Below are 26,040 nucleotides of genomic sequence, written 5' to 3'. Positions count from 1 at the left end.
GCATGTGGAGCTTGATGCAGTGGTGGAGTAATCCCAGCGCGCGTTCACATCTGGAGGCTTGGGTTAATATCTGGGTCAGGTCAGCGGGGTTAGCCCTGGTGCTCGCTGGGTGGCTTCTGGTGGGAGCAGAGAGGGAGAGAGGTTTTGCTGTGTTTTTCTTCTCTTTTATCTATCTGCATTTTTCTTTTTCTGTGTGCGTGCGTGAGACTAAGCTGCAATAGACAAAGTGCAAAGTGTGCCTGGTGAATGCAGTGCGCCGGTGATCAGAGATACTGTATCTTTTGACTGTTTTGGTAAACATGCCCCAGATAATTTCTGCAATTACTTTGTTGACATCAAAAGCGGATTAGTCCCCGCTAATTTTGTTTTTATCAATAGCCTCATATCCGTAAACTCCCTTATTCAGGGATGGATTACTGAATGGGCCTACCGGGCACAGGCCCAGGGGCCCGAGGGGTCAGGGGGCCCTTGGACCAGGGCCTCTAGTGTCTGTTTGTTTTGTGTTGGAAAGTAAAAAAACAACAACAATAAGATACACAAAATGTCTAGAAAGTGCTGATTACAGGCACTTCTGATTTTTCTTACATTGTGTCTTAATGCTTTCATTATTTGATTTAATCTGTAGGCCAACAGATTTCACATTGGTTTTATATGCAATATTGTATTTGCATACAATTTGATTTGTACAAATAGTTACATGAAAAAAGTTTTTATTTACTAAATTAACATTTATGTACAAACTCCGGAATTGTATGTCGTATTTAGGCCTGATGTTTGTAATGAAATGGTTAAAACAGTACATTTGAAGTAGGATATATAACCAAAATATATACGTATAACTATTAATATATCCAGGACACATGCAATGATCATGATTCATGATCATGATTAGAATACAATGCCTTTATTGTCATTGAATCGTTAAAAACCATACAACACCACTGGCCTGTTTTCGGGTCCAAACAACACAACAACTACAAAAAGATGCTAAATTAGTACAAAGAGACACAACAAGTATGACAAGACTTAAAAAGATGACAAAGAAACAAAAACTAGTAAAAATGGATGCAAAAAGATGGAAAAGAAAGGGACTTGAAATGAGTACGGCCCAACATTACTATAAAGAGACACAAAACGACTAGAAAAGACAATTGGTGTGGTTGTATTGTTTTGTGTTGTTTTGTGGAGAGTTGTGGTGCTTCTACATGACTCATAATCTGTCCATTCCCTTATTTGAGTGATTGTTTTTCTGTTAATTTGGTGGACTTGTGGAAAGGTAAATCTGCCTCCCTTCCCTGCACCCGTTAGATGTTTATACTGCACACTTTGGGCCATCTGCCACTGTTTAATTTCAGCGAGCATTGTCAGGTCCTGAGTAGCTCCTTCTCTATCCTCACAGGGTGCTGTGAGTTTTACGTAACTGCCTATTCAGGGCATTCCTGCCCACCCTTGACTTTGAGGCGTCACTGTCTCTGGGTGCTGAGCGAGGAAACTGTCTTTAGTCCTTGTGACAAGTGCAGCCATTCCCGAGCCCCGGCAACAAACTCCAGCAGACATCCTCGGCTCCTGGTGGGAGGCCGCTCTCCTTGGAAACTGGGACCATACTGTAGGTGCTGCTAATTTATGCCCCTGAGATTAAGAACAGTGGACAAGACTGCAGAGAGCAAGGTCAAACTTCCTCAGCTTCTATAAGGTTTCTTGTCTTCTTGTTGGTTAAAATGGCACAAGTTTAGTCAAAGTGATTGTACTCTTTGTTTGAATCCACCTTTTTATTGTTTCTCAACAGGGCCAGCCGGCATCAGTGTCTTTTCATCTGGCAAAAACAGTTACTCTCATTTAACCCCCTGTGGCACTTTTTCAAAAAATGACTTTGAACTCTATTATCAAAGAGGCCAAACAGCTTTTTCTTTTGGAACAACTCGATATGAGGATTTCTATTAGCCTTTCATTGTCAGGCATTTAAAGATATTAAGAGTTTCCCATCTAAAGTGTTCTTATAGCTTTTAGCTGAATCCAGGCCAGAGAGAGAGAGAGAGACTTAGGAGGAGCTTTAAAGCAGATGGGAATGAGTTTCCATGCTGTTTTCAGAGAATTGCCAAGCCGGAAAGTAGGGATCCTTGATCTCAGGCATCACAAATATTTGTTTTATGTGTAGTTGTACACACAGATTAATCTTTTGCAGGGGTTATATCTTTGTTTATTGTTTATCTGTGTCTGAAAATATATGCACGGATCAGTTTTTGAAAAAAGGAATCCTTAACCAACACAGTATTAAAACTAAAACTAAAACTAATAATTTATTGCATATTTCTTTACCTTTTTAAAGGAATAGTTCGACATTTTGGGAAATCTTATTTCATTTACAGCAGAAATAACTAATAATAATTGATACCACTGCTCATAGTTGCAGTTTTTTTTAAGTTTGCGGGTTAAAAAACATATCTAGAGCAAAGTACTGTGTACAACAGAGGCATTTAAATTAATAATCAAGAAACCAGCAGGTGTATTTTCATATCCAGACAAATATGCCCAATGAATGATGGAATATTGCAAGAATTATAAGACTGGACCCAGCATGATGAGCCATTGATTATAAATCCCAATGCTGTGCTCTGTGTAGCTTTGGCATTGACCTGGTCAATTAGGTTGGGATAGCCTATTAGTGAGGGAATAGTACCTGCATGAATCAGGTACTGGTACCTCGCACAAGCATGGACGCCTGGCCAGTCTTAGCGATTCAATGCCACGCAGGGCCGGCCTAGCCAAAAGCAGTAGTGGGATCCATAATAATGTGCCTGGCCTCAATCAGAAGCACTCAGGCCCACTCATGATATTAGGCTTCGGTTTTCCATACACCACATTTTCCCAGACCGGCAATCGCATGCCGATTTGGCGCTCTGCTCTTCCCTTTTGGCTTGGCTAATGAGAGAATCCTGGTTAGTTTTCTCTACTTAGTAATATTAATATATCTCATATGAACTGAGGTCTTATTCGGATGGCTCTGTTGTTTGAAGACAAGGATGTTGTTCCTGCCCCTCAACTATCCCCGAGAGGGTAAGCGAGGCGGAATTGGAAGCTGGCGGTCTCTAGAAGACAGCTGGGTTCCTCGCCACGGTGGAGGACGGCATGCAGGCGACCAGACCACAGAATTAGTCAGATTTAGTAGTTTTGTGTTATTGTAAAAAATACATAGATAATATTTAAATCTCCACATACATTTTTTGCGACAGCCACTAGGGAGTACAGTGAGCCCCTTGAAACAATGCAAACTCTCTGTGGGTTAGCTTAGCATAAAGACCGTAAACTGGGGGAATCTGAATCAATAAAAAAAATGTGCTGTTTTATAGAAGTTATGTGCCATACAGTTTCTTCAGGAAGTTACTGCTCCCAGCCAAGAAGCAGTCCGGCACATAACCCACCGTACGACGCCAAATTGAGACGCTGGTAGGGGGATTTTGTTACCGTTTGTCAAGCTAGCGGTTTACCCCTGTTTCCAATGTTTGTGCTTATCTAAGCTAAGTGGTTGCTATCTGTAGCTCCATATTAAATGTACATGTCATGAGAGTGGCTTCAATCTTTTAGTCCAACTCTCCACCAGAAAGCAAAACATCCTCCCAAAATGTTGAACTATTCCTTTAAACTCATATTCATCATTTCTCTGTCGTCCATTGATTGGTTGCGGCTATAGAAAGCCGATGCTCCTCCTCTACCTCTTTTTCCTCTTCGTCCTCTCTGACCTTCTCATCAAACATATCAACTGCCTCCACACACACACACATACACACACACACACACACACACACAGAAAGAGTATTGGCACACCGGAGAGATTCCTCTGATAAGGAGCTCTTGTGTTAGCCTCTTCTCTCGGTGTGTCATGCTATGAAAGGGATAATGAAGATATCACAGTTTCATCCCGTGTAATTGCCCTCGGGTATGTCTGCACCTGCTCGCTGCTGCACATCAGAATGATCTTTTGTCTCTAATAGATCACTTCAAAGGTGCATCTTTCACTCCTTATGTCGTATATTTGGACAAATCCGATTTCGCCCCTCTGGATTTAATTTTTTTCCTGCTTAATATTTTACAAATATCTTGTTTGTACAACCCTCCACCACCCTCTATTGTGCCACAGGTATTTGGCGTCACATCTTTGTGTTTACTGATGAATGCATGCACAGCGGGCGAGTGTGTGTGCGCCGTTGTGCACATGCGCGTGCGTTTGCTGGCTTGGGAACAGTGTGTTATGACTCCAGCAGAGCGGTGGTGTGTGAAGCGTTGTAACGTGTGTGTGTGAGGAGGAGATGCCAGCACCACGGGCCTCTCTCTTGGCCAGGCTTCCTGACTCAGCGCTTCCTCTCCCAGCTCATTGGCCCAGACACAAACTTCCTGGCAGAGCTTCAGTGCGGACGCTCTAACCTCATCGCTGCCCCCCCCCCCCCCCTCCACACCCCCCTCCAGGCAGCTCCTTTGATTATCCAACTGCTCGTCAGAGTCGTCTCAACTCCCGACGAACGCCGGTTGATGTCTCCTTTCAACATCACCTCTGATTGGCCAACACGCACACATACAGTCCCCAGCTTCACCAAAACCGACGGAACGCACCGTTGTCCGTCATGTTCAAAGGACAAGCCGGGAAAAGGACTTTGCAGATCATGCAGCTGAGGCAATCCTGCTCACGCTGTCAAATTTTAATGTTCTGTACGTCGCCAAGATGCTGCTCATGCTGTTCTCATCCTTATTTTTGTTTGTGCATCCCAATTTCATGCTCGGGTAAACGCGTATCAGTTGTAGATTGACTTGTCACCTGTGGTTGCATTAACATATAGATGGAAATGTATTTAAATCTAATGGTGGAAGCTGGTTGGAGAGCTCCGCCAGGGCACGGCTGGGGCAAGTCCAAACTGCTAGATTAGGACAGGGAAAAGCCTACAGTGTGGAGGGGAGATTGGATGTCTCGGATTAGAGCAGCACTAATGCTGATAATATTGTCTTTATTAATTGCAGCCAGCAGTGAATGCTGTGGTTAAGAAAGTTAAATGTTTTAATAGGCTGAGGGGAATAAAATAATTAGCTAAAGTAGTGGAAAGAGAAAACTGAATAACCAGCAGCTCATTTTAAAGTAATTTAGGATTTGCTATATCTCAAATTGTCCTGCTGTACATTTTACCTGAATTCTCACTCAGTTTTCTTATGTTACGGCAGTTCAGTTTGTCATATAGATTTCTCTTTTACACCGGCAAATATTCATCAATAACTTACAAGAGGTTTAATTAGTGATCATCAGCAGGTTATTTTTTTGAGTAACTTCTGTGTGCTTACATAATGTTTGAGGATAATCCCTCCTTAACCTTGAATCAGCTGTAGTCAATATTTTTATAGGAACTCTGGCTCTGACTGATTGACCTGGAGAATTATCACCAGAATCTATAAAGAGGTGTAGCCTATAGAGAGGCAAAGTCCCTACCTCTCCGGTGTCACACATGAGACCTTATTTCGGATTAAAAAATAGTATGTGAACGCTGCAAAAAAGCCAACTTGTATTTTTTGGCCTAAAACAGTGATTTAAGTTGGTAAAACTTGGAAATATAAATTATTGACATTTAGGGCAATAATGTAAGTTAGCATAACAAAGGAAGTCAGTTGTCTGCTCAAAAACTAGTTTGTGAGTTGTTGTTACTTATATCTTTAATTTGGGGTTCAAAACAAGGGACAATAGTTCTACTAACTCTTATTTCTTTGTTGTGAAATGCGGGAAAGCGGTGAAATTCGGTCATTAGCGAAAGCTAGCGACTAACTGATGCTAGCGGCTAACTGGTGCTAGCGGCGCTGCTTGTTACAGCTACAAGAGTAGCCATTAGCGTATCAATGCTAACTCAAAATTTTAGTCGCAACATTAGCTGACATTTCATAGCGGCGTTACAATCGTGCCAATTCAGCACATTGCAGAAGTTAGCAGAAGTAAGGATTAAAAGTATAACTTAGAATGTAAAATTATGAGTTAGTACAACTTACAGTTGACTTGACAAAAATTCAGAGGAATTCAGAGTTGAGCAAACTCGAGAACAAAACTTAAAATATTTAGTTTAGTTAACTTAAAATTTTATCGAAGTTTGTTGCCTTGAAATTTTCACGCAACTTTTCTTTTTTTGCAGTGCAGAGGTCAGCAGCAAAGAGACGATAAGTGTCATTTGAATTGTGCCATGATATTTAGCATGGGAAGTTTGTTAAGGACAGCCCTACTTACACAATAAAAATTACCAACATGTTCATTGCTTGCTAGCTAGTTGGGTAACTTAGCTTCAACTAACGTTATATTACAATTCCTGGTCTTTTTGTCAGGCGGGAAGCAAAGAACAGAGAGGACAAGGCTGTGTTGATGGACTCAATCTTCTCTTTTTCCCAGTGTGCAATGCTGTTAAAATTAGAGGGGTTTTTTTCACACAAATGCCAAGTCAGAAACACAGGTTGAACCCAGGGCATCATGAGGATTGCTAATGGACGACTCACAACAACAACAACAACAAAGACTGGTTTCAACATGAGAAAATTGGGTTTGTCAAAATAGATTTATTACCAAAGTCTCGAAATAGACACTGCACTCATGGCAGAGGCGTTAGTCTTAAACCACAAACGTTTTTCACCGCAAAGATAAAAAACCAGTTTCGTCACTCACAGCCCTACACTTGCATGACTTTTGGGTGTGTAGTCTTTCTCATTACATATTTTCACAGTCTAATTCTTTCAACAGTTTTACAACTTTCTTGCTTTGCAAAATTATCTTTCAAATTGACAAACATCACATGTAAGTCATTGCATGATTCAAATGCGATCAAAAAAGTACTTTCCTCTCGCTGTATATATTTTATTCGCTTCGCTATAGCACCTTTGAGCTATTTTAATTTTACAGCACAGCACAGCACATTACTATTTTGATTTACTGCTCTCCCTTGTGTCTCTAAAACATTCTTAAAATCCACTGTTAATTACGTGCCGAGCACTAAACAGCAGACAGACTAGCTGGCGAACCAGAGTGGCGTATTTAGCCAGATATCAAGGTAATACGTGTGTTTAGTAGCCTATGAAGTTGTCATGTCTAGTTTTAAATTCAGATTTCCAAGAGACTCTTATAATACAGCTTAGGTGATTTACCATCAATCTGCATCACATGCACCACTAATTTACTGGATTATATGATTCTAATATCACAAGGTGTGCCTGTCCGCCTTCATGCCGTTCTTATGAGCTGAACAGTGCCTTCCCAGTGAGTATTAAACTCCACTTTAATGTGCCTGTGCATATGACCGTGCCATGTGTGACCTCAGCAGTGAGAATACTGCCACCCGCTGCTGTGGCTCCCCTTTCAGTCATTGAACATTGATTTTTATTCGCATTTTTTATCATAGTGCTGCAATGATCACCGCAGGGCTTGTTAAAAGTGAGACCTTGTCACTTGCGCTACAACCAATCTGGCACAACTATGCAAGAGCAACATGTTTGATAACGGGATAGTGTGAGTGCAGGCACATTTAGAGCCTCTCTCTGCATGCATCAGCAGTGTCATCATCACACACGCCACATTTCTTTACTCTGTTTACTGACGTGGGCACAAATGCATGATTATGATGCAGGTACGCATGCATTGGCGGTCAGGGTTGCAGACGTGTGGCTGGGTGTGCTCGTGCATCTGCTACTGTATATGCTTCCTCTACCTCAAGGTCAGTGCTGGGTCTCTGTGCTGATTGGATTTAAAGAGGAGAGGAGAGGAGGGAGTGCAGACTGCAGACAGAGGAGAAATCTTCCACTAGACACACGGCCGGATTTGAGACAGCACAGACATATAAAAGGCCCCCCACCACCTCGCAGACCCTCACCTCTCATACATAAGAGCAAGACACCCAAACTAAAAGACTGGCTGTTTTGTGTATTGTTTTGTGTGTCTCTCTTTTTTTTGCTTGTTTTGCATCTCATTGTGGTCATTTTGCATCTTTTTGTGAACGTTTTGTCCTCCTTTATGGTTGTTTTACCACTCTTTGTCATCATTTTCCCCCGATTTGTGGTCTGCAAGCCTCTCTTTTTGGTTGTTTTATGTCTCTGTGGCTGTTTTACGTCTATGTGTGGTTGTTTTGTGTGTCTTTGAGGTCGTTTTGCATCATTTTGTCATGTAATTGTCACTCTTTTTGGTTGTTTAATGTCTCTTTGTGGTCATTTTGCATCTTTTTGTGAACGTTTTGTGCTACTTTGTGGTTGTTTTACCTCTCTTTGTCGTCATTTTGCCACACTTTGTGGTTAGTCTGCGTCTACATGTCATTTTGCATACTTTTGTCATCATATTGCCTCTCTTTTTGTTTTTGTTGTGTCTCTCTGTGGTCGTTTTACGTCTATTTGTGGTTGTTTTTACTTCTCTTTTGATTGTTTTATGTCTTTTGTGGTTGTTTTAGTCTATTTGTGGTTGTTTTGCGTCCTATTGTTGTTTTTGCAATGCTTTGTGGTTTGTCTGTGTCTTTGTGGTTGTTATGCATCTCTGCTGTTTTGTTTTTGTTTGTTGTTTTCTTGGGGGGTTGCGTCTTTTAGCAGTTAAAAGTTTAGCAGTAATTGTTTTACCTCTCTTTGTAGCCATTTTGTCTCTATGTTCATTTTGTCTCTCTTTTTTGTTTTTGCATCTCTCTGTTGCTGTTTTGCATCTTCTTTAGTTATTTGCATCTCACTGTGGTTGTTCCATGCCCCTTTGTACTAGTACTCTACAGTAAACCTGGACCAACGGACCCATGAAACCTCGGGCCCCTGGGCTAGTACCCAACAGGCCCGTTCAGTAATCCTTCCATGACTAGACATAAACACTGAAATCAGGGAGACAACTTGGCAGACTGCTTTCCCTCCATGCCAGTCTTGCTCAGCCTGTATCCCAGACCAGATAACACCACCAGGATTAAGCGACTGTTCTCACCCAGAGAATCAGAATTCACTCCTCTGGCTCGACTTCTCGGGGACTAAACCTGTCTGTCTGTCGTTTGCCGTCAGCAGCGGGGAAGGTCTGGTGAGCACACAGAGGACACAGTGTCAGTCATTACCCTGATGACTTTTTAATGGCTGTCTGATTGGACTCCGCCAGAAATGACATGCCCTTGTCCCGTTCTGTTTGCTTGTGTTTACTCGTGACCTGATCCATATCCCGCCACGTAAAAAAAAAAGCACTCTGACGTTTCTGTGAGGCCAAACTTGCTGTTGTAACTGGGTGATCTCTTTGTGGAGAGTTTGTATTCGGGGCTGTCATGCTTTGCTCTCGTCTGCACTGATGATGACTCAGGGATTCGTGTGTGTGTATGTGTGTTCTGCTCTCCTACCATCTCCGTGCCAGTGAGTGAGATGAGGCCTGACACGGTGCCCACTCTCCTTCCTCCGGGTGTCAGTCACGTCGAGCCCTGCGTCGGGCCTCTCAGTGGGAGCTCTCGCTGTGAAGAGGGCTGCTGAGTGTGCTCTTTACTGTAGGTTGAAGTTCTCCGTGGGTGGAAGTGGCAGAGCCCCCGACCCCCCCACCTCCCCGCCGGGTGACAAGAGGGGCCGGGCATGTGCTCATGGGATTTTATTTCTTTGTGGCTGAGGATGATCTCTTTTTGTTCCTGATGGTAGTTTCCAAGTTGAGAGACATATTCACAGTTTCACATTTGGCTGGTAGCAAGTTGCACTTGTTTGTGATGTAATTTAATCCACAAAGTCCAACTCAATCGGCCACATAAGTTATTTGTTCCTACTAGGGTTGTCACGATACTAAAATTTTCAACTCGATACCGATACTCAGGAAAATATTCGATACTCTGTGCCATTTTCAATACCACAAGGATAAAAACAAAGACCCCAAAATTTAACAGAAATATTTTTATTAACAGGAAAAATGCAACATGTAAAAATTAACAAAACCACCGGTTAAATATTTATAATAAAAAACAGTTGTGCAAAAAGAAACTGCAACTATGATAACAAGCTTCAGGTCTGAGGTAGTGCAATAAATAAATAAGTACAGTAAACAATAACAATTAGAACAATATTTTCGGCTGTGTGTGTTGCTGTTTGGTTGCAGGTCGACTTTTCTCTGCTTCATTCTGGGACTTCAAGAGAGAAAATAACACTTTTCAGTCACCAACATTTATGTAAACTTATGAACTCTATGCTTATGTATACTGACACTGTGTCAATTAACGTAATATGGGCATACTACGTGCCTGATTTATTTATTTACGTTGTTTATAATCATTAACGTGACGTCAGCCTTTAATTGCTAGCTGCGGCTAATGGCTAATAATAACACGGCCAACATTAATGCGGGCCACCGGCCACGATAACATCAGTAATAGGTCGGTTTAAAATGAAAGACACTAACCTGTCGAAATTCACTGTAAAGGCTTTAAAGGGTGTCGGTCCTTAAGATGTTTCGCCAAGTTTGAAGTTCGATGCTTTTGAAAATGAGTGTCGTATCCGGATACAACGTTTTAGTATCGATACTTTTTTGAGTATCGATACTTTTGACAACCCTAGTACCTACTAGGGATGTGCGTTTGGATGAAAACTGCCAAATCGAGGATCTATAACGCTGTCGATCAATTAATCGATTAATGGCTATGTTTTTATGCATACTACAATATGCATAAAAACAGGCATACATGGGCAAAATAAAAGATATATATACAGTACTATGCAAAAGCCTGTTTTGATAACTGACAAAGAAAACAAGATGTTATAATTAATAAAAAAACAAGCAAACAAACTAGAAAATATGAACTCAAGAAATATATAACATTTTTGTTCAAAACATTTTTTAAGAGGATTTCTATTTATTTACTTTTGTCTTATTCTAGTCTTCTATTATTTTCTTATTGTATGACTATTACTTTTTTCAGTTTTTCCTTTGCTTTTGTTTTTTAAAAACCCTAACTATATCTATCTTTCTAAATATATGATATTGATACCTGAGTTGTCACCAATACAGTAGAATTATATGAATACTGTGTTATCAGAATTTGCTGCATCTAGTTGTATATTTATTTTAATGTTTGATCACTTTAATCCATTCATCAGTTGTTGTTTTTTGTTGGGGGTTGGGGGTAGCATATGTTTAGTCTGTACATTTATTGCAAGAAAACAAAGTTTAAAAAAAGAGGATGAAATAATAGTCATAATAATTCTAATAATGACCTCTTGCAAATACTGTGACTGAAATTAGTCTAATTATGAAGTATTTAGGAAGGGCTCTGGGTTATAATTAGGGTTGTCACGATACAAAAATGTTCAACTCGATACTGATACTCAGGAAAATATTCGATACTCTATACCATTTTCGATACCACAAGGATAAAAACAAAGACCCCAAAATTTAACAGAAAAATTTTTATGAACAAGAAAAATGCAACATATAAAAATGAACAGAACCACGGGTTAAATATTTATAATAAAAAACAGTTGTGCAAAAGAAACTGCAACTATGATAACAAGCTTCAGATACTCGATACTTGAAAATTGAGTATTGTATCCGGATACAACGTTTAGTATCGATACTTTTTTGAGTATCGATACTTTTGACAACCCATGTTATAATAATAATAATAATAATAATAATAATAATAATAATATTAGTTATAATAAAAGTAGGTTTTTCTATTTTACAACAATGCACATAAATGAAGTGCCATTATTGCCTGTATCATCCACACGTTTGCTTAAAAAGAAAGAAAAGGTGATGTGAGAGGACACTGAGTTCAGTCTGAGCAGTCTGTTGGCAGGCAGAGAGAAAGCTTTAACCCCCGCAGTGTTTTCCCCCTGGGACTCCCTCCTGCCTGAATACAACCTGCCCTCCCTCGCACTATTGATGTGTCCATGACTCTGTACTGTGCTCTGACATTGGCCCCCGCTAATGGCTCAGTCTGTTTGCCGGTCAGCAAGCAAACAAGACAGTCAAGGTAGATGTTGTTTAGCTACCGGCTTATAAATCTGCCATGGGTGCAATGCAGAATAACAAAAAAAAAGGATGAGCATTTAAGACATTGTTCAGTTGGTGTGTTAGATTTACATGTGCTGCCCTTACAGGTGGCCTCACAGTCGGTGTCGGCTACATTACAGTGAGCAGAACTTTTAAAATGGCAGCTCTGTGGAGGTCACAACAGAGTGACGGAGATGCAGACTTTACAGAGTAATAAATCCACATGTGCCGTCCGGTGCGAAGGTGCAGGAGAGAAAAGGGCATTCTCACCAGTGAAAGTCACATTAGAAAGAGGGGCTTCATTCTCAGACTCGGCTCTGTCGGGCCCCGGTCCAGGAGTCGGGCCTCTGCCAAGTGCATACCACCGACCCTGACATGGCTGAGCTGGCTGAGGCTTCACCACTTACTTTTATATCACAAGCTCTGATTGACACATTAACTGTGAGCTTGACTTTCACCGCAAAGTCCAACCAGCACTGAATATAACTGCAGCTTTTCAACAGCAATAATTAGATAAACTTCTTCTTTTGGCTGCAGCCTCCTCTTGGGCCAGGCAGTAATCCTGTGCATCATCCATCATAACTTCATCAAAACTGGATTAGTGGTAAAGTACTTTCAAAGTTTCAAACTCTGAATTTTAATTAAAGCGTTGCCATCAGGCTGATCAGGGAAGTGTTTTTTAAATGCCTGATTATCTTCCCAAAATGCATCAGCCCTCCAAGGTTTGGCAAATATGATGTCTGACACATACTTTAGCGAAACACCATTAGACCAGTTAAACAATGGATAAGATTTGATTGTGACCTTTCAGAGTCGGTAATCGTGACGTTCAATTAGAGCGCATTAATCAGGCCAATTAGTATAATTTCGAATTTGGGGGGGAAAAAAGTGCATATTTGATCAGGTTGGATCATTGATTAAATGTGCTGTTGAAGACCATGTCACATTAGAGGTGAGCAATTTGTGAGCAAAGTTTTTAAAAATGAAAATAGGGTTTTACTTTGAGGAAACTTGGAAAAACAAAGCAAACACCTTGTGTATGATTTTGTTATTTAGCATGCTTAACTTTTCTTTAGGGATACGATTTTCAAAAGAAACTTTTAATTATTTTATTAAATTATTTTTAAGTTAAGTTTGGTAATGACTAATAATCCAAATAGGAAAATTAATTATAATATAATATAAATGTGTAATATATAATTTGGATTTTTTTTCATGTTGCATTGCATTTCTATACCAGGTACAGTGCACCGTAACTTTCCTACAGTAAGATAAATAAAATTCTTGTTGTATTTAAACTTTAAATACAACAAGAATTTTATTTATCTTTTTGTTTGCACTTTATCAATACCAATGGGGGAAATTATCTATTTTTGGAATGACATGCAATCCGACATGTTTAATGTTAATGTTTTCAAAAAATGTTTTATCAGAAAGGGACCCTTTTGTCTCTTTTTTTTTTTTTTTTCCCAAGAGGAAGCACTTTGTTTGTTTGTTTGTTTTACATTAGTTTAAAGGTGCACTGTATCACTGTCAAAGAAGTGAACATTTTCTTAGCTATTTTTTTCAAAACTGGGAGATTACGTCCCTGGAAGGTGGTACATTGTCAATAGTCAATAGAGAGCTTGCTGAAAAGTTACATTTTCGCTGTTGTTTACAATGGCAGGGCCTGCCATCTTGTTTACAAGCTTGTTTCAAGACTTGCGTTTTGTTGCACTTTAGCCCTAGGGGTAATTTTGTTCAAATCCCAGAATGGAAAGTCAATACAAAATAAAAGCAAAAATTGTTTTGAATAATTTCTGCGTCATTTGTAGTGTGTTTTTAAGATGGAAAAAAAATCGATTAAAATCGTAAAACGGGTTTTGTGTGAAAAAATCTGAGATTTGATTTTTAAGCCATGTCGCCCAGCCCTAATTTAAAGACATGAACGTTAAGAGTTGCCGTGTGCAACAGGGCCGTCTGAGGTCTCTGCTGTGCAATGCAGACACATGTTGTGTTTGGCAGATTAAATGAGCGTGGAAAGGCAGCTTTGATTGAAGCCCGTTTAAATGACACCTCTTGTTGAGTGCGTCAGTAATCCCCCCGCTGCGTGTTTGTCACGGGTCAGGCCAGATATGAATAATGTATTGGGAGACATCTGACTGAGAGGCTGGTTAAAGGTGGCGCTCCCTCTAATGACAGCAAACAAGCTCTCTCACTGACATTTCCAAGGAAAGGGGGGAGGCGGGGAGGAAAGGGGTGAGAGATAATGACAGACTAAGATCGAGGGAGTTGGAAGCGGTCTTTAATTGCAAAGTACTCACTCAGTTTGTTTGGCTACAGTACTGTATGTGATGAAATATGAAGAGATGCATTTGTCTTTACTGCATATTGTGACAGACGCAGCAGCTGAATTGTAACTTCAACATTTACTTGAATTAAATAGTTGAAAACATCTGTCCAGGTGAAAATAAAGCAATCATTCACTGATAGAAACCTCACTATCAATCAGCAGTATATTAATGTTTTGTTGTAGAAAGATACCCCACAGTATCTACTGTTTAATCTTAAAAAGCAGCAATCTGTGCATTATGGGATTTTATAGCATGGTCTGGTGAATGCCTGCTTCTGATTGGCTGCAGGGTGTCTGTTAGTTTCTGATAATGGATACCTAATTAGTCGCAGTGAAACTGTTGTGGCGCTTCATTATACTTTTTTTTTTTTTAGGTTAGAAATTACTGTTGCTCTTTGTTCTTTAATGGAACATATGCTAATACTATAGAAATTTTCTGTCAAACAATGGCTGTTGGTTTACACGGAGAAATAAATAATGGCTAGCTAGCTACCGTTTAGCCTAGTTAGCTAACATTAGCTTATCATTAACTTCCTGAGTTGTAGAGGTGGGAATCAGCAGAGGTCCCACGATACGATTTTACCCCGATACTTGAGTCACGATATGATATTATTGCGATTTTAAGCATTTTGCGATATGGTGAGATACCATATATTGCGAATTTACCTACTTAACTGCATTTTGTGTCCACAAAATTGAATTCAATCAATAATTGTTTTGTCAAATAAGAGAAAATTCTCAGTGTATTCATCTCACTTCAGTCTTTTTATTTCTTCACAATGAGAGTCAAACCCACAGACTGACCAACAAAGTATTCAGTCAAACTGAACTGATATCAAACATGTATCAAGCATGTATGGATAATAATAAGCACCCACTTCAGCAACTACAAAATGAGGAATTAAGTTACTTCGAATTTGAATTAAACGTTAAACGCTATCCCCCATCCCTCTGCTGCATTTTGCAATGTTTGCTCCCGTGTGACTTTCATGTACCGCTCGAGTCTAAAGAACGTGAAACAGACTGATGACCTGTCATGTCACATAATGAGCCGTTATAGTCACATATAAATCTACTGCCTGCGACGTACACGTATCACAAGTTATCGCAAGTATATCTGCTGTTCCCAAACTTTCCTCAACTTCAAGCTTCACTGCTGTGTATAGCTTCGGTACGGCTGTGTCCATGAAATAACGGCGCGATAGAGTCACATACCGGTTCCAGTGTCTTTAGCATGTAGCTAAAACCCTCGTTTTCCACAACGTTGTACGGCCTCAAGTCTTTGCACATGAAGAAAGCAATGGATTGTGTTATTTTCTTTGCACGTTCTGAAATGGAAGGCAGTTTTGTCAGACTCAGTGAGTCCAGTGTCGGCTGGTTTCTCGGTAGCGCTGATGTAGCATCAGTCATCGGTTGATGCTATCTCAGGATGGTGGCGAGTTAGATAAGACCGCAAGTCCGTTGTATTCCCCGAGTATTTTCATGCGGCACTCCTTGCAAACTCCATGTGTCATTTCCATGTCATCCGTCCCTTCCTTGTTAAAAAAAAATCTTAAATAAGTCCACACGATTGACTTAAAAGTGAACGGGACTCTCCTTATTTATTATCTCCGATGCCGCCATCTTTGTTGTACCAACTTCCTCTGTCATGCTGACCGTCACCTCTACTGACCTCACCAGAATATAACTCAACAGCACCATTTAGTGGATCAAAAAAAACAATTGATTTTAAGTACAATAGAATTCACTTCATATTTTCCATTAATTATGACAAAAAAGTATCGATACTTGGGGGCCATTAATCGATATTATATCGCCACGCAAAATATCGCGTACTACTATACTACTATACTATGCTGTATCGATTTTTTCCCCACCTCTACTCAGTTGGCTTGTAAATTGTTAGCTGACATTTTAATGATTCAATTTAATACATTTTAACATGACAGCCATTTAAAATACAATGCTAAATGTGCATTTTATGGCTTCAAACATGATATAACATGACTAAGGCTAAAGCTAAATGCCCCAGGCTAAAAGTTAGCATCCTCAACAGTTGATATGTTGTTCTTGTATTGCAGGTTAGAGTTATGGTTGTACTATAATTTAAAAATGTCATTAAAATAGGCCTATATTTGTTCTAAATTGAGAGGGCAAATAAGTGAAACTAGGTAAGAGATTATTGTAGTGCATGTATGTGGATGACATGCAAATACATGATTTTTGTTTGCTCAAAACAAACCCAAGAAAAATACAATTTATGTGGATGTAAAAAATATTGTTTGTGCCCAAATCAGACAGTAGTGAAATCATTGGGGAACTCATTTGGAGTTCTGTTTTCATACAGTAGCTGCACATTGCAGGCATCATTATTTTGCATTACAAATCCCTAGGATCAAATTTTCAGACCCATTAATGATGGCCCAGGCATGCGATCCTGTAGAGCTAGAAAAATAAGCATCAGGGGATTAAGGTGATCACACTGTATATTTTGTTTGAAGGGTATGAACAAGAACTCGGTAACGTCATGTAAATGCACACTTCTTTAAATCTTTAAAGATATTTTTAGTTCCTTTATTTTGACCCTAAAAACTATCAGTGTTTTTTATCTGTTGATGTTCATCCTATAGAATTTAATCTTTGACAGTGTTGTCCTGTTTGAATCTCAGAAGAAGATGCCGATCATTATCGCTAAAACAGCATAACTTCCAGTCTGCAACTTACACTTGATCTGATTAAGGCTGCAGCGTTTTGCCCTTGGGCGACGTCTGTAGCCTTGCACGGGGAGAGATAACCCGATCTCCACTCCTCTCTGGCTCAGAGTCCAATTTAGCAGCTCAAAACTATGAATAAATCTAACACTTCCATAATTGAATTCTTCAAACACACCAGATTTTCAAGGTTACGCCCAAATGCAAATCCATTTTCCAGCTTTAACAATGAAAAGTTTCATTGATCTTAAAGAGAAAATATGTTGGGCAGCGGGGACAGAAACGAGCAATTAACAGCCTTTAAAGTGTGATTCACACTCATTTATTATGTTTTTCATAAATTGTTGTCCCAAAAGGATTTATAATTTAATATCTTGCTCTTTTACTGTTTTTCTGTATTTGTCTTGTCCTGCGAATGCAACTGTAAATACTGAAAAATAAGAGATGTAGAGATGTAATTATGGCTCACAGCTACATCATCTCCAGCCCAAACAAGGTTTATATTAATACTTGTCCTATTCTGGCTTCAAGAGACGGCTAGAATGATAAATTCCATTAATTGTTTGCAGGGTTAGTTAGTATTTATTCGGCATGGTTTCCCTAATTATTTCTCCGGACGTGTTTTGTCTTGTGCATAATTCTCCGTTCCTCAGGGACAGTGTAGTGAGTGGGTGTGCTGAGAGAGCCGGCTAATGGGGGGGAGATGGTACTGAATACCAATGCTCAGACCAGTCACTCCTTGCAGAGACCAGACACTGTGTTTGTGTTTGGTGTGTGTGTGTATATGTGTGTGCATTTGTGTTGTTTGTGCATGGTTGCACATCACACATGCGTGTGAGTGTGTCTGTGTGTGTGAGTGTGTTTGCTCTGTTTGCTGCTCTGTCCCCACTCACATCCCGTCTGGATCGAAACCCTGCCCTTCCTGTGCTAAAATAAACCCACCTTGGGAAGTTGAGGACCTTGCACAGAGCGCTGAGTGTTACACCTTTTGATTTTTCTCGTATCGCATCGTGCAGCATGCATGCAGTCTGTGACTTTGTGCAGTGCACTAAACAGACTGAAAACCATAAAGAGCACTATGAACATATTTGCTTTCGGGTGCATTTATTTAGAATTTATTTTGGCATTATTTATGCCTCTATTTTGAGGTCAAATCACGGAATAATGACAATCATATATGATTGAAATCAGCTACTATTTTTTTTCTGAAAACAAACATAAAAAATAAAGAATCCAGAAAGAAAGAAACCTAGCTTATGAAGATGTAGTTGAGGGTTTTAAGAAAAGGCTAGTTAGTGGAACTTTTTGATCCAATATTTATTCAAATGTTACTTTTTATAGGACAAATACAAAACATCTACTGGAGCCAAATGTTGCAGCATTTATTGCCTATTGTTTGGCATTCCTAATTTGCATAGACAAACAAACAAATAAAGCAGCCCACAACCATAATCCATAAAACACCCTGCCGCATGTCTACATCATCATGTTTGTATTCATCAGTCATGTTATAGAATCACTCTATAGGCCACGGTGTGTCTTGTATTATAAGAAGAAGTTTGTTTTAACCAGATACACAGCTTTTGTGCAGTGACAAGAAGGTTTTGTGATAAGAAAACAAAGTGGAATGATAACAGGAATAGTTTCTTTTTTCCCCCCTCAAGAAGTTTTTTTTATCATGGTGGCAGCAATATGCTGCTGTAGAGACAGCAAAAATATTTATTTTTCTTCTTACCTGTAATGGTATTTATCAATCTAGATAGATTTTTGCTGTGAGATGCTGAGTTTTGGAGATATGAGCATTAGAGATGTCTGCCTTCTCTCAAATATAATGAGGCAATATGGAACTTTGCTTGTGTTGTTCAAAGCTCCCCACAAAAATATATTTGAAAATCTGTGTCTTTCCAGAAATCGTGACCCTGTTACTCAAGATAATCCACAGACCTTGATGAGAGCAGTTTCGTGTAGGAACTATTTTCTTTCTACGAACTACGCCTGCCAGTATTATCACCGCTCAGAAGGAAGCGTGAAGCAGCTCAGCCGAGGAGGATGCAATTAATGTTTACATCTCATGCTGTCACGAGCGCCAGCCTCTCGTCCATGAGCCGCTGCACTCTTCTTCTGCGCAGTGATACGTTTGATTGGTGTAGTTTGCGATAAAGAAAATAGTTCCTACATGAAATTGCTCAAAACAATGCCTGTGGACTACTTTGAGTGATGGGGTCATGATTTCTAGGGAGAGACATTGCGATTGAGTTTTTCAAAAATATACTTTTGGTGCTTTGAAAATCAAAAGCTGAGTGCCATATACTTCCATGATATTTGAGAGAAGAGAAACATCTGTACTGTAAGTATCTCCAGCGCTCAGCAACTCCTTCCAAAAGAAGTTAGATTGATAAATAACACTACAGGTCAACTATGTACTTGATTTGGGGATGAACTGTCCCTTTAACTGATCATATTACAACTTGGTATCTTAACTTTTTTCTCTGTCTTTCTCTCTCCCTCATGTTGTCTTTCACTATCTGCAGCTCATAGTGGAGAAGACCACTGACTTCCCCTCTGCTGAGTTCTCCCTGGTGGAGGATGTGGCTCTGCACTTCACCTGTTTGATGGACAGGCTGAACGAGCAGCGCCTCTTCCAGCCTGACCTGTGTGACGTCGACATTGTTCTGGTGCGTCAGCACAGCACCTTCCCAGCCCACAAGGGCGTGCTGGCGGCCTACAGCCCTTTCTTCCACTCCCTTTTTGCACAAAGCAAACAGCTGCGGCGGGTGGACCTGTCGCTGGACGCCCTGACCTCACAGGGCCTGCAGCAAATCCTCAACTTCATTTACACCTCCAAACTGCTGGTGAGCAGCCGCACTGTCCGCGACGTGCTCAACGCCGCTACCCTGCTTCAGATGAGCGACATCGCGGCCTCCTGTCGCGACCTCATCAGCAGCCACTCGCTGAGAGCCACCTGTGCAGATATGGCCAATCAGGAGGGGCTCGGTGGCGGTGACCCAGCTGCCGTAGCGATGCCCTCCAGCCAGCTGTACTCGGAGATCAAACAGGAGTCAGAGCTGGGGAGGGTGTACAAGAGGGAAGGCAGCAGCCCGTTCTCTGTCAGAGTGGAGGAGGCGAGCAAGGCGGCCTCGCAGCAGAAACAGTATTACCAGAAAGAGGACGGGTCAGTGGGCGGGGCTAGCACAGGTGTGTCCGCTCTGTGCAAAGTCGAGAGCAATGGCGAGGAGTCAAAGAGCACAGACAGCCACGCCTCCTTCAACAGAGATCAGATCATCGTTGAAGTCAACCTCAACAACCAGACCCTTAATGTGTCCAAGGGCTCGGAGAGCAAATCAGTAGCTGCCAGTGAGGCAGCCACCATATTTGGTTGCTGCCACGACAATGAGAGAGCTTCAGAAGATGACGAGGAGAACGAGGTGGAGAACGATGACACAGTCGGAGAAGAGGACGACGATGACCTGAAGAGGGCGGACATACTGGGTCCGAGCAGCGAGGAGGAGGATGAGGAGGAAGATGAAGAAGAGGAGGAGAACACCCTAAACATTCCAGGCTTGGAGCAGCCGGCCATGATGGATCGACCTCGCCGGGGCACCAGAGCCTTCGCCATAGCGGGGACAACCGCCTCCATGCGGCAGACACTCGCAGAGGCCACGCTGGCCAACCAGCGGCAGGGCGGGAAGAGGACGCTGGACACAGAGGGCCTGGGCCAGAAAGTGAGGCTGGAGGAGAAGCAGCATTTGCCGTGTAAGAAATGCCCTCGCGTCTTCAACAATCGCTGGTACCTGGAGAAACACATGAACGTCACTCACAACCGCATGCAGATCTGCAATAACTGTGGGAAGCGTTTCCTGCTGGAGAGCGAGCTGCTGCTGCACCAACAGACCGACTGTGAGAAGAGCATCCAGGTAGGATTCAACTTTGGTGAATTTTGACACAAGCATTTTTGTTGTGGACCAATAGAAAGTCTTGACAGTGCTGACCTTTATTAAATGAAGAAAACTTAATATGCCCTTATATCTCAGTGCACTGTCTGTCATTTTTAATCTCAATCAAAACAACAACATATGGAGCGTTGCCATCTTTGCAGTCAGTTTCTCCATTTTAGGCGTCCTTCAGTGTTTTTTGTTCAGGAGTTCTCCTCCTCTCTAAAACAAAATGATCAGGTGATTATAACTGGTAAAAACACTGAATAAAGCAGTTTAACGTTAAAAATCAGTGTTTCTCCGATGCTGTTTGGTGGACAGCTACCATCAATGTTTGCTCAACTTATTTCTCTGACACCTTAAGATCCAGACGTCTGATGACTAAAATACTTCATTCAGTTAAAAAATGTAGTTAACAACAGCAGAAATCTAAAAAGTGTATTGTAAAAATGTGGCTTAACACGTGCTTAAAGGGGATATGACACCATTGAGAGGTTACCAAGTATACGGTATGGAACCACTGATTATTATTACTATTATTAAAAATAGATGGAAATTTAACTCACATGACTGATCAGCTGTTTCTTCTCTGCTGGTCAACAACAGCTGACATGAAAGAACAATTGAATCTAATTCCTGAAGACAATTAGCAACCTATTTCTTTATTATGAATTATATTATTTATTATCAATTATATTATCAATTGTTATTAGATTAATTGGCAACTGTTCCATTTGCGTGCAAATTACAAAAATGTATGGTTCCAGCTCCAATAATGTGAGAATTTGCTTTTTCTTTTAATTCTTTAAACACATTTTAAATAATCTTGAGTTTATTTAATTTTTTCAACATTTTTCAGCAGTGATTTTTTTTTCTTCTTAATTTTCCTGGTTATATTGCATACTTTTACTAGTAAAACATTTAAAATTCAGGACTTCTACTTGTAACAAGACATTTTTTTCAGTGTAGCAGTAGAACTTTATCTATTTTATTTTATCTGAATACACCTGGGCTGGACACAAAGCTCTGCAGACACTCCCTTGGGATTAAAAAGGAAACATTTATCTGCATCATTTATCTTACAGGGAAAACATTTTAAATAATATGTTTTTTATTTAAAGGTCACAATATGTAATTATATTTTCTTACAAAAGATTCCTAAATCAAACATCAGTCCACAGTGCTTTTGATGCAAGAATGGATATGTGGCAATTGTTTCAGTCGGGTTTTAATTGTTTGTTTGTAATTGTTATAATTCATCATTATTATGGAAGGCAATGTGACCAGTTTTATCATAATTTGTTCTTCACTTCAGATACAAACCTGGGTCCTTTGTTATAGTAGTAGACTCGGCTTTTTAAAGTATACAGTTAATAATTAGCACATGCACAGCTGCAATCATGTAAATATATTAACACCAGTCAGAGTCAGTAACTCTGGCACTCAGTAATAATACATTCTGATGTGTCTCAGTAGCTCCACTCTGCAGTGCACAGCTGGACTCCTGCTGTGGTTTTGAAGATCATTTGCTGCTTTAATCTACTGACTCTAATTGCTTTTTTGGTACAGTGAACACTCAAGTGTCTGTGTAAGCTCACACACCTGGATTGTGTTTGTAAAGACTGTTCCAGATGATACACAAATAACTCCAGTAATAACTATATTTTGCCTTCTCCTGTTGTTATGTTTTGTCCTTTCTTTTTTTCCTATCAGTGTGTAACATGTGGCAAGGCCTTCAAAAAGCTGTGGTCGCTACATGAGCACAACAAGATCGTCCATGGCTACGCCGAGAAGAAGTTCTCCTGCGAGATCTGTGAAAAGAAGTTTTACACCATGGCTCACGTCAGGAAGCACATGGTCGGTGAGTGGCTGTGACATCAGCGGTCCTGATTGGACGCCGTTTGTTACTTCAGGCTTCCTTTTCCACTGATTGTTGTGTGGGGTTTGTTTTGGGTGTTGCTTTCCTCTTCCACTTTTTTGGCAGAGATAAGCATCTTATTTCCCAGACAGCCTTACCTCATTCCCTCTGTCCATCTGCGTTTCAGTGGTAAATAACAGAAGGGCTTATACAAAGTACCATATGACATTGAGTCCTGTTTGTCCTTCAACTGAAGAAGTGACTTGATGTATCGATGTGGAAACTTTAGAGGAAATGCATTATTTACTAGAGGAGACACATCCGTTGTCCTCAGCATCATAAACGGCAAATGAAAAAGCATCAGTGTTGTTCTTTAAAGGAGCAGTGTGTGGGATTTAGTGGCATCTGGTGGTGAGTAACCGACTGAATGCCCCTCTGCTAACCCCTCCCTTTCCCAAGCATGTCAGAGATCTACGGTAGCCTTCAAAAAGCAAAAGGCCCTCTTTAGAACCAGTAGGTGAATTTCCACCAAGCTGTATTTACACACATTTATAATTTCTGCTTTTTAAAAAAATGCCATAATTTCAAAAAGTCTTTGCAAAAAGGCTTTTACGCTTGGCTAATGTGGAACAGAGAGAGAGTGAGAATGTTACAAGGAGGCTAAAACACATAGAAATGTAATATATAATTGAGTTTTCTGCCATGTTTTTCACATAGATGTATACAGCCATGGCTTTTCACCATGTGATTTTTGACCGGTGTCCTTTAATTACGTCATCATGTTGCGCCCTTCTGCAATGGTTTTCTAACTGGAGAACTGGCACCACCTACTGCTTATCTTATTGTACCAACTTCTATTAACGGTATTGGGTGGAAATAAGCATTTGTTTGCATTTTCTCTTGCATATTTTGTCTAAATTCTGTGAAAATGTATAATGCATTTTGATGGAGACCTGACTAGTGTTTGGTTTGTGTTTTGGTGTGTTTTGGGCTACTGTAGAAACATGGGGGTGCAACATGGCAGATTCTGTGGACCTCCAGAAAGAGTGCCTAACATTGAGGCCAGTTTAACTTAGTGGCCATATGGTGAAATTACAACTTCTGTGTCCTTCATACGGTGTCATTGCCATTCCAAAAACAGACTTAAATTGGGCAAAGTGACGCCTGTAAATCTGTAACTTTTTGAGGTACATAATGATTATCCTAATTAACCATCATTATTAATATTCCATTTCTCCTATTAGAGGCCCCTGAATCCTACACACTGGTCCTTTAAGAGCTATTTTAGGGCAGCAGTTTGCTTATTTGTCCTCCTGCTGCTATTGAGTGGGTCAGAATTGAATACCATTAACTTCTCCTTTACTGTGTGTGTCTCTGTGTGTCTGTGTCTGTGTGTGTCTGTGTGTCTCTGTGTGTGTTCAGCCCATACGAAGGACATGCCGTTCACCTGTGAGACGTGCGGGAAGTCATTCAAGCGCAGCATGTCCCTGAAGGTTCACTCTCTGCAGCACTCAGGAGAGAAACCCTTCAAGTGTGAGGTTTGAGCTCCTTTAATACACTGCTGCTGTTGCTGCTGCTGCTGCTGTTGCTGCTGCTGCTCGTCTCTACTTAACTCACATGAAGTGTTTCACTCCAACTGAGATATCCACCGGTTTAAAACCTGTAATTTCTGAAATGATGGGTGTCTACTGTAGAATGTAATTTGAATTTAATGAGCCTCTTATGGCCTTTGCTTATAAAATACTGATGTTAAAGGGATAGTTTCAATATTTTGAAGTGGGGCTGTATGAGGTGCTTTTCAATGTTTTCCCTACAGTAGATGGAAGCACTGAAGCTTTAGATGGAAGCAGCAGCTAAATATATTTTTGCTACCTAAAAAATTCAATATCAGTTTAAATGCACACTATATTTGGAATATTTTCACTGCTTTTCCATGCTGTTAGACAGCCCCTTCCAACGGGAAACTGAAGACGGTATGACCATCTATGTTTTCTTCAAAGCCACCAGACTCCATTGAAAAAAAATGTAATTTTAACTCACAGTAGCTGCTGGTCTACCGCTGCCTCAATCAGTTAATTTGTTTGTGCTACTGTGTGACATGTGTTTATCTAGACTATCGCTTAACACACCAAAGTTTTAAGCAAAAAATGCTAAAAAACGATAATCAAAGTTTCTACACAGATCTAATTTTTTAAGTTGCGTAATTCATCATGTGTAATAGCCAATATAAAGTTCATATATCACAATAAATACTTCAGAATTTATTACTGAAGTCTGTCACGATGTGTTTTACAGAAATAAATCTCACAGCTGAGTTTTGAATTAAATATGTCATAGGGATTGACACGTCTGAGGTTTTCCTTCATGCACAATACATTTATGACAAAAGTCATGGAATAAATGATATGCAGCGCTCTTTTAGTGATTACCACTTATGATACTGTTTCTGATTACTAAGAATTTGTGTGTAAAAATGTTCATTGTTTGCCGTTTTCAGAACTGCAGTGAGCGCTTCCAGTACAAATACCAGCTGCGTTCCCACATGAGCATCCACATCGGACACAAGCAGTTCATGTGCCAGTGGTGCGGAAAGGACTTCAACATGAAACAGTACTTTGACGAACACATGAAGACACACACTGGTGAGTCACTACTGATGAGGATTTTCAAAGTCAAAGCACAAACAGAATGAAGACCAACTCTCCTACTCTGCTCCATAGCACAACTAGTGGTAAAAACTCTACGGGGTACCATAAGTGGCATAATATGGCAAACTAGATGGCAAACCATTTACGATTTACACATCCAGCAGACATGCAGTAACATAAGCACTTATTTAGAGTCGTGTTTCTGGCTACTTGATGGATGGATCTCCAATTCTTTCCCTTTTTAGCTCTGTTTTGATCTCTATCAACTCCTGAGAGAAATACCTGACTCTTTAGCTGCTAAGTACTTACTTTAGCTAGCTATGCCAATGTCATTAGCCTGAAATGAATACATTAAGTTCTTTCTCAGCAAACAAGCTCAACATATTTTACGAGGGAGGGAATGCTTCTATGCGTTACCTACGTAACATGATTCATGAAATCAAGCTAATCATACAAACAAATACAATTATGTTAACACAAACCGCAACAACAACAACAACAACAACAACAAAAAAGCCCAATGCAATAACTTCAGCTAACAATAATGTTAGTTTGTTAATGACTAATGACATTAGCATAGCTCGCTAA

The 26,040-nt window shown here is 40.3% G+C and overlaps 1 protein-coding gene across 3 annotated transcripts in view; it reads left to right on the top strand.

The window, feature by feature from the left end:
• The window catches only part of zbtb47b (zinc finger and BTB domain containing 47b), a 34,619-nt gene that overhangs the window by 1,013 nt on the left and 7,566 nt on the right, over positions 1 to 26,040 (top strand). For all 3 annotated transcript variants that reach the window (XR_009389883.1, XR_009389882.1, XM_059326643.1), the window contains exons 2-5: positions 19,546 to 20,928; positions 22,660 to 22,807; positions 24,227 to 24,342; positions 25,302 to 25,446. Coding sequence is in view for 1 of the 3 variants with exons in the window: in XM_059326643.1 (XP_059182626.1) it covers positions 19,546 to 20,928; positions 22,660 to 22,807; positions 24,227 to 24,342; positions 25,302 to 25,446 (1,792 nt within the window). In the remaining 2 variants the exon portion in view is untranslated. The remainder of the gene's footprint in view (positions 1 to 19,545; positions 20,929 to 22,659; positions 22,808 to 24,226; positions 24,343 to 25,301; positions 25,447 to 26,040) is intronic.

This window comes from Centropristis striata, chromosome 23 (assembly GCF_030273125.1).
Source record: "Centropristis striata isolate RG_2023a ecotype Rhode Island chromosome 23, C.striata_1.0, whole genome shotgun sequence".
NCBI classification, from domain to species: Eukaryota; Metazoa; Chordata; class Actinopteri; order Perciformes; family Serranidae; genus Centropristis; species Centropristis striata.
Note: the sequence above shows the minus strand (reverse complement) of the source record. Positions and strands in the feature narration are given on the sequence as shown.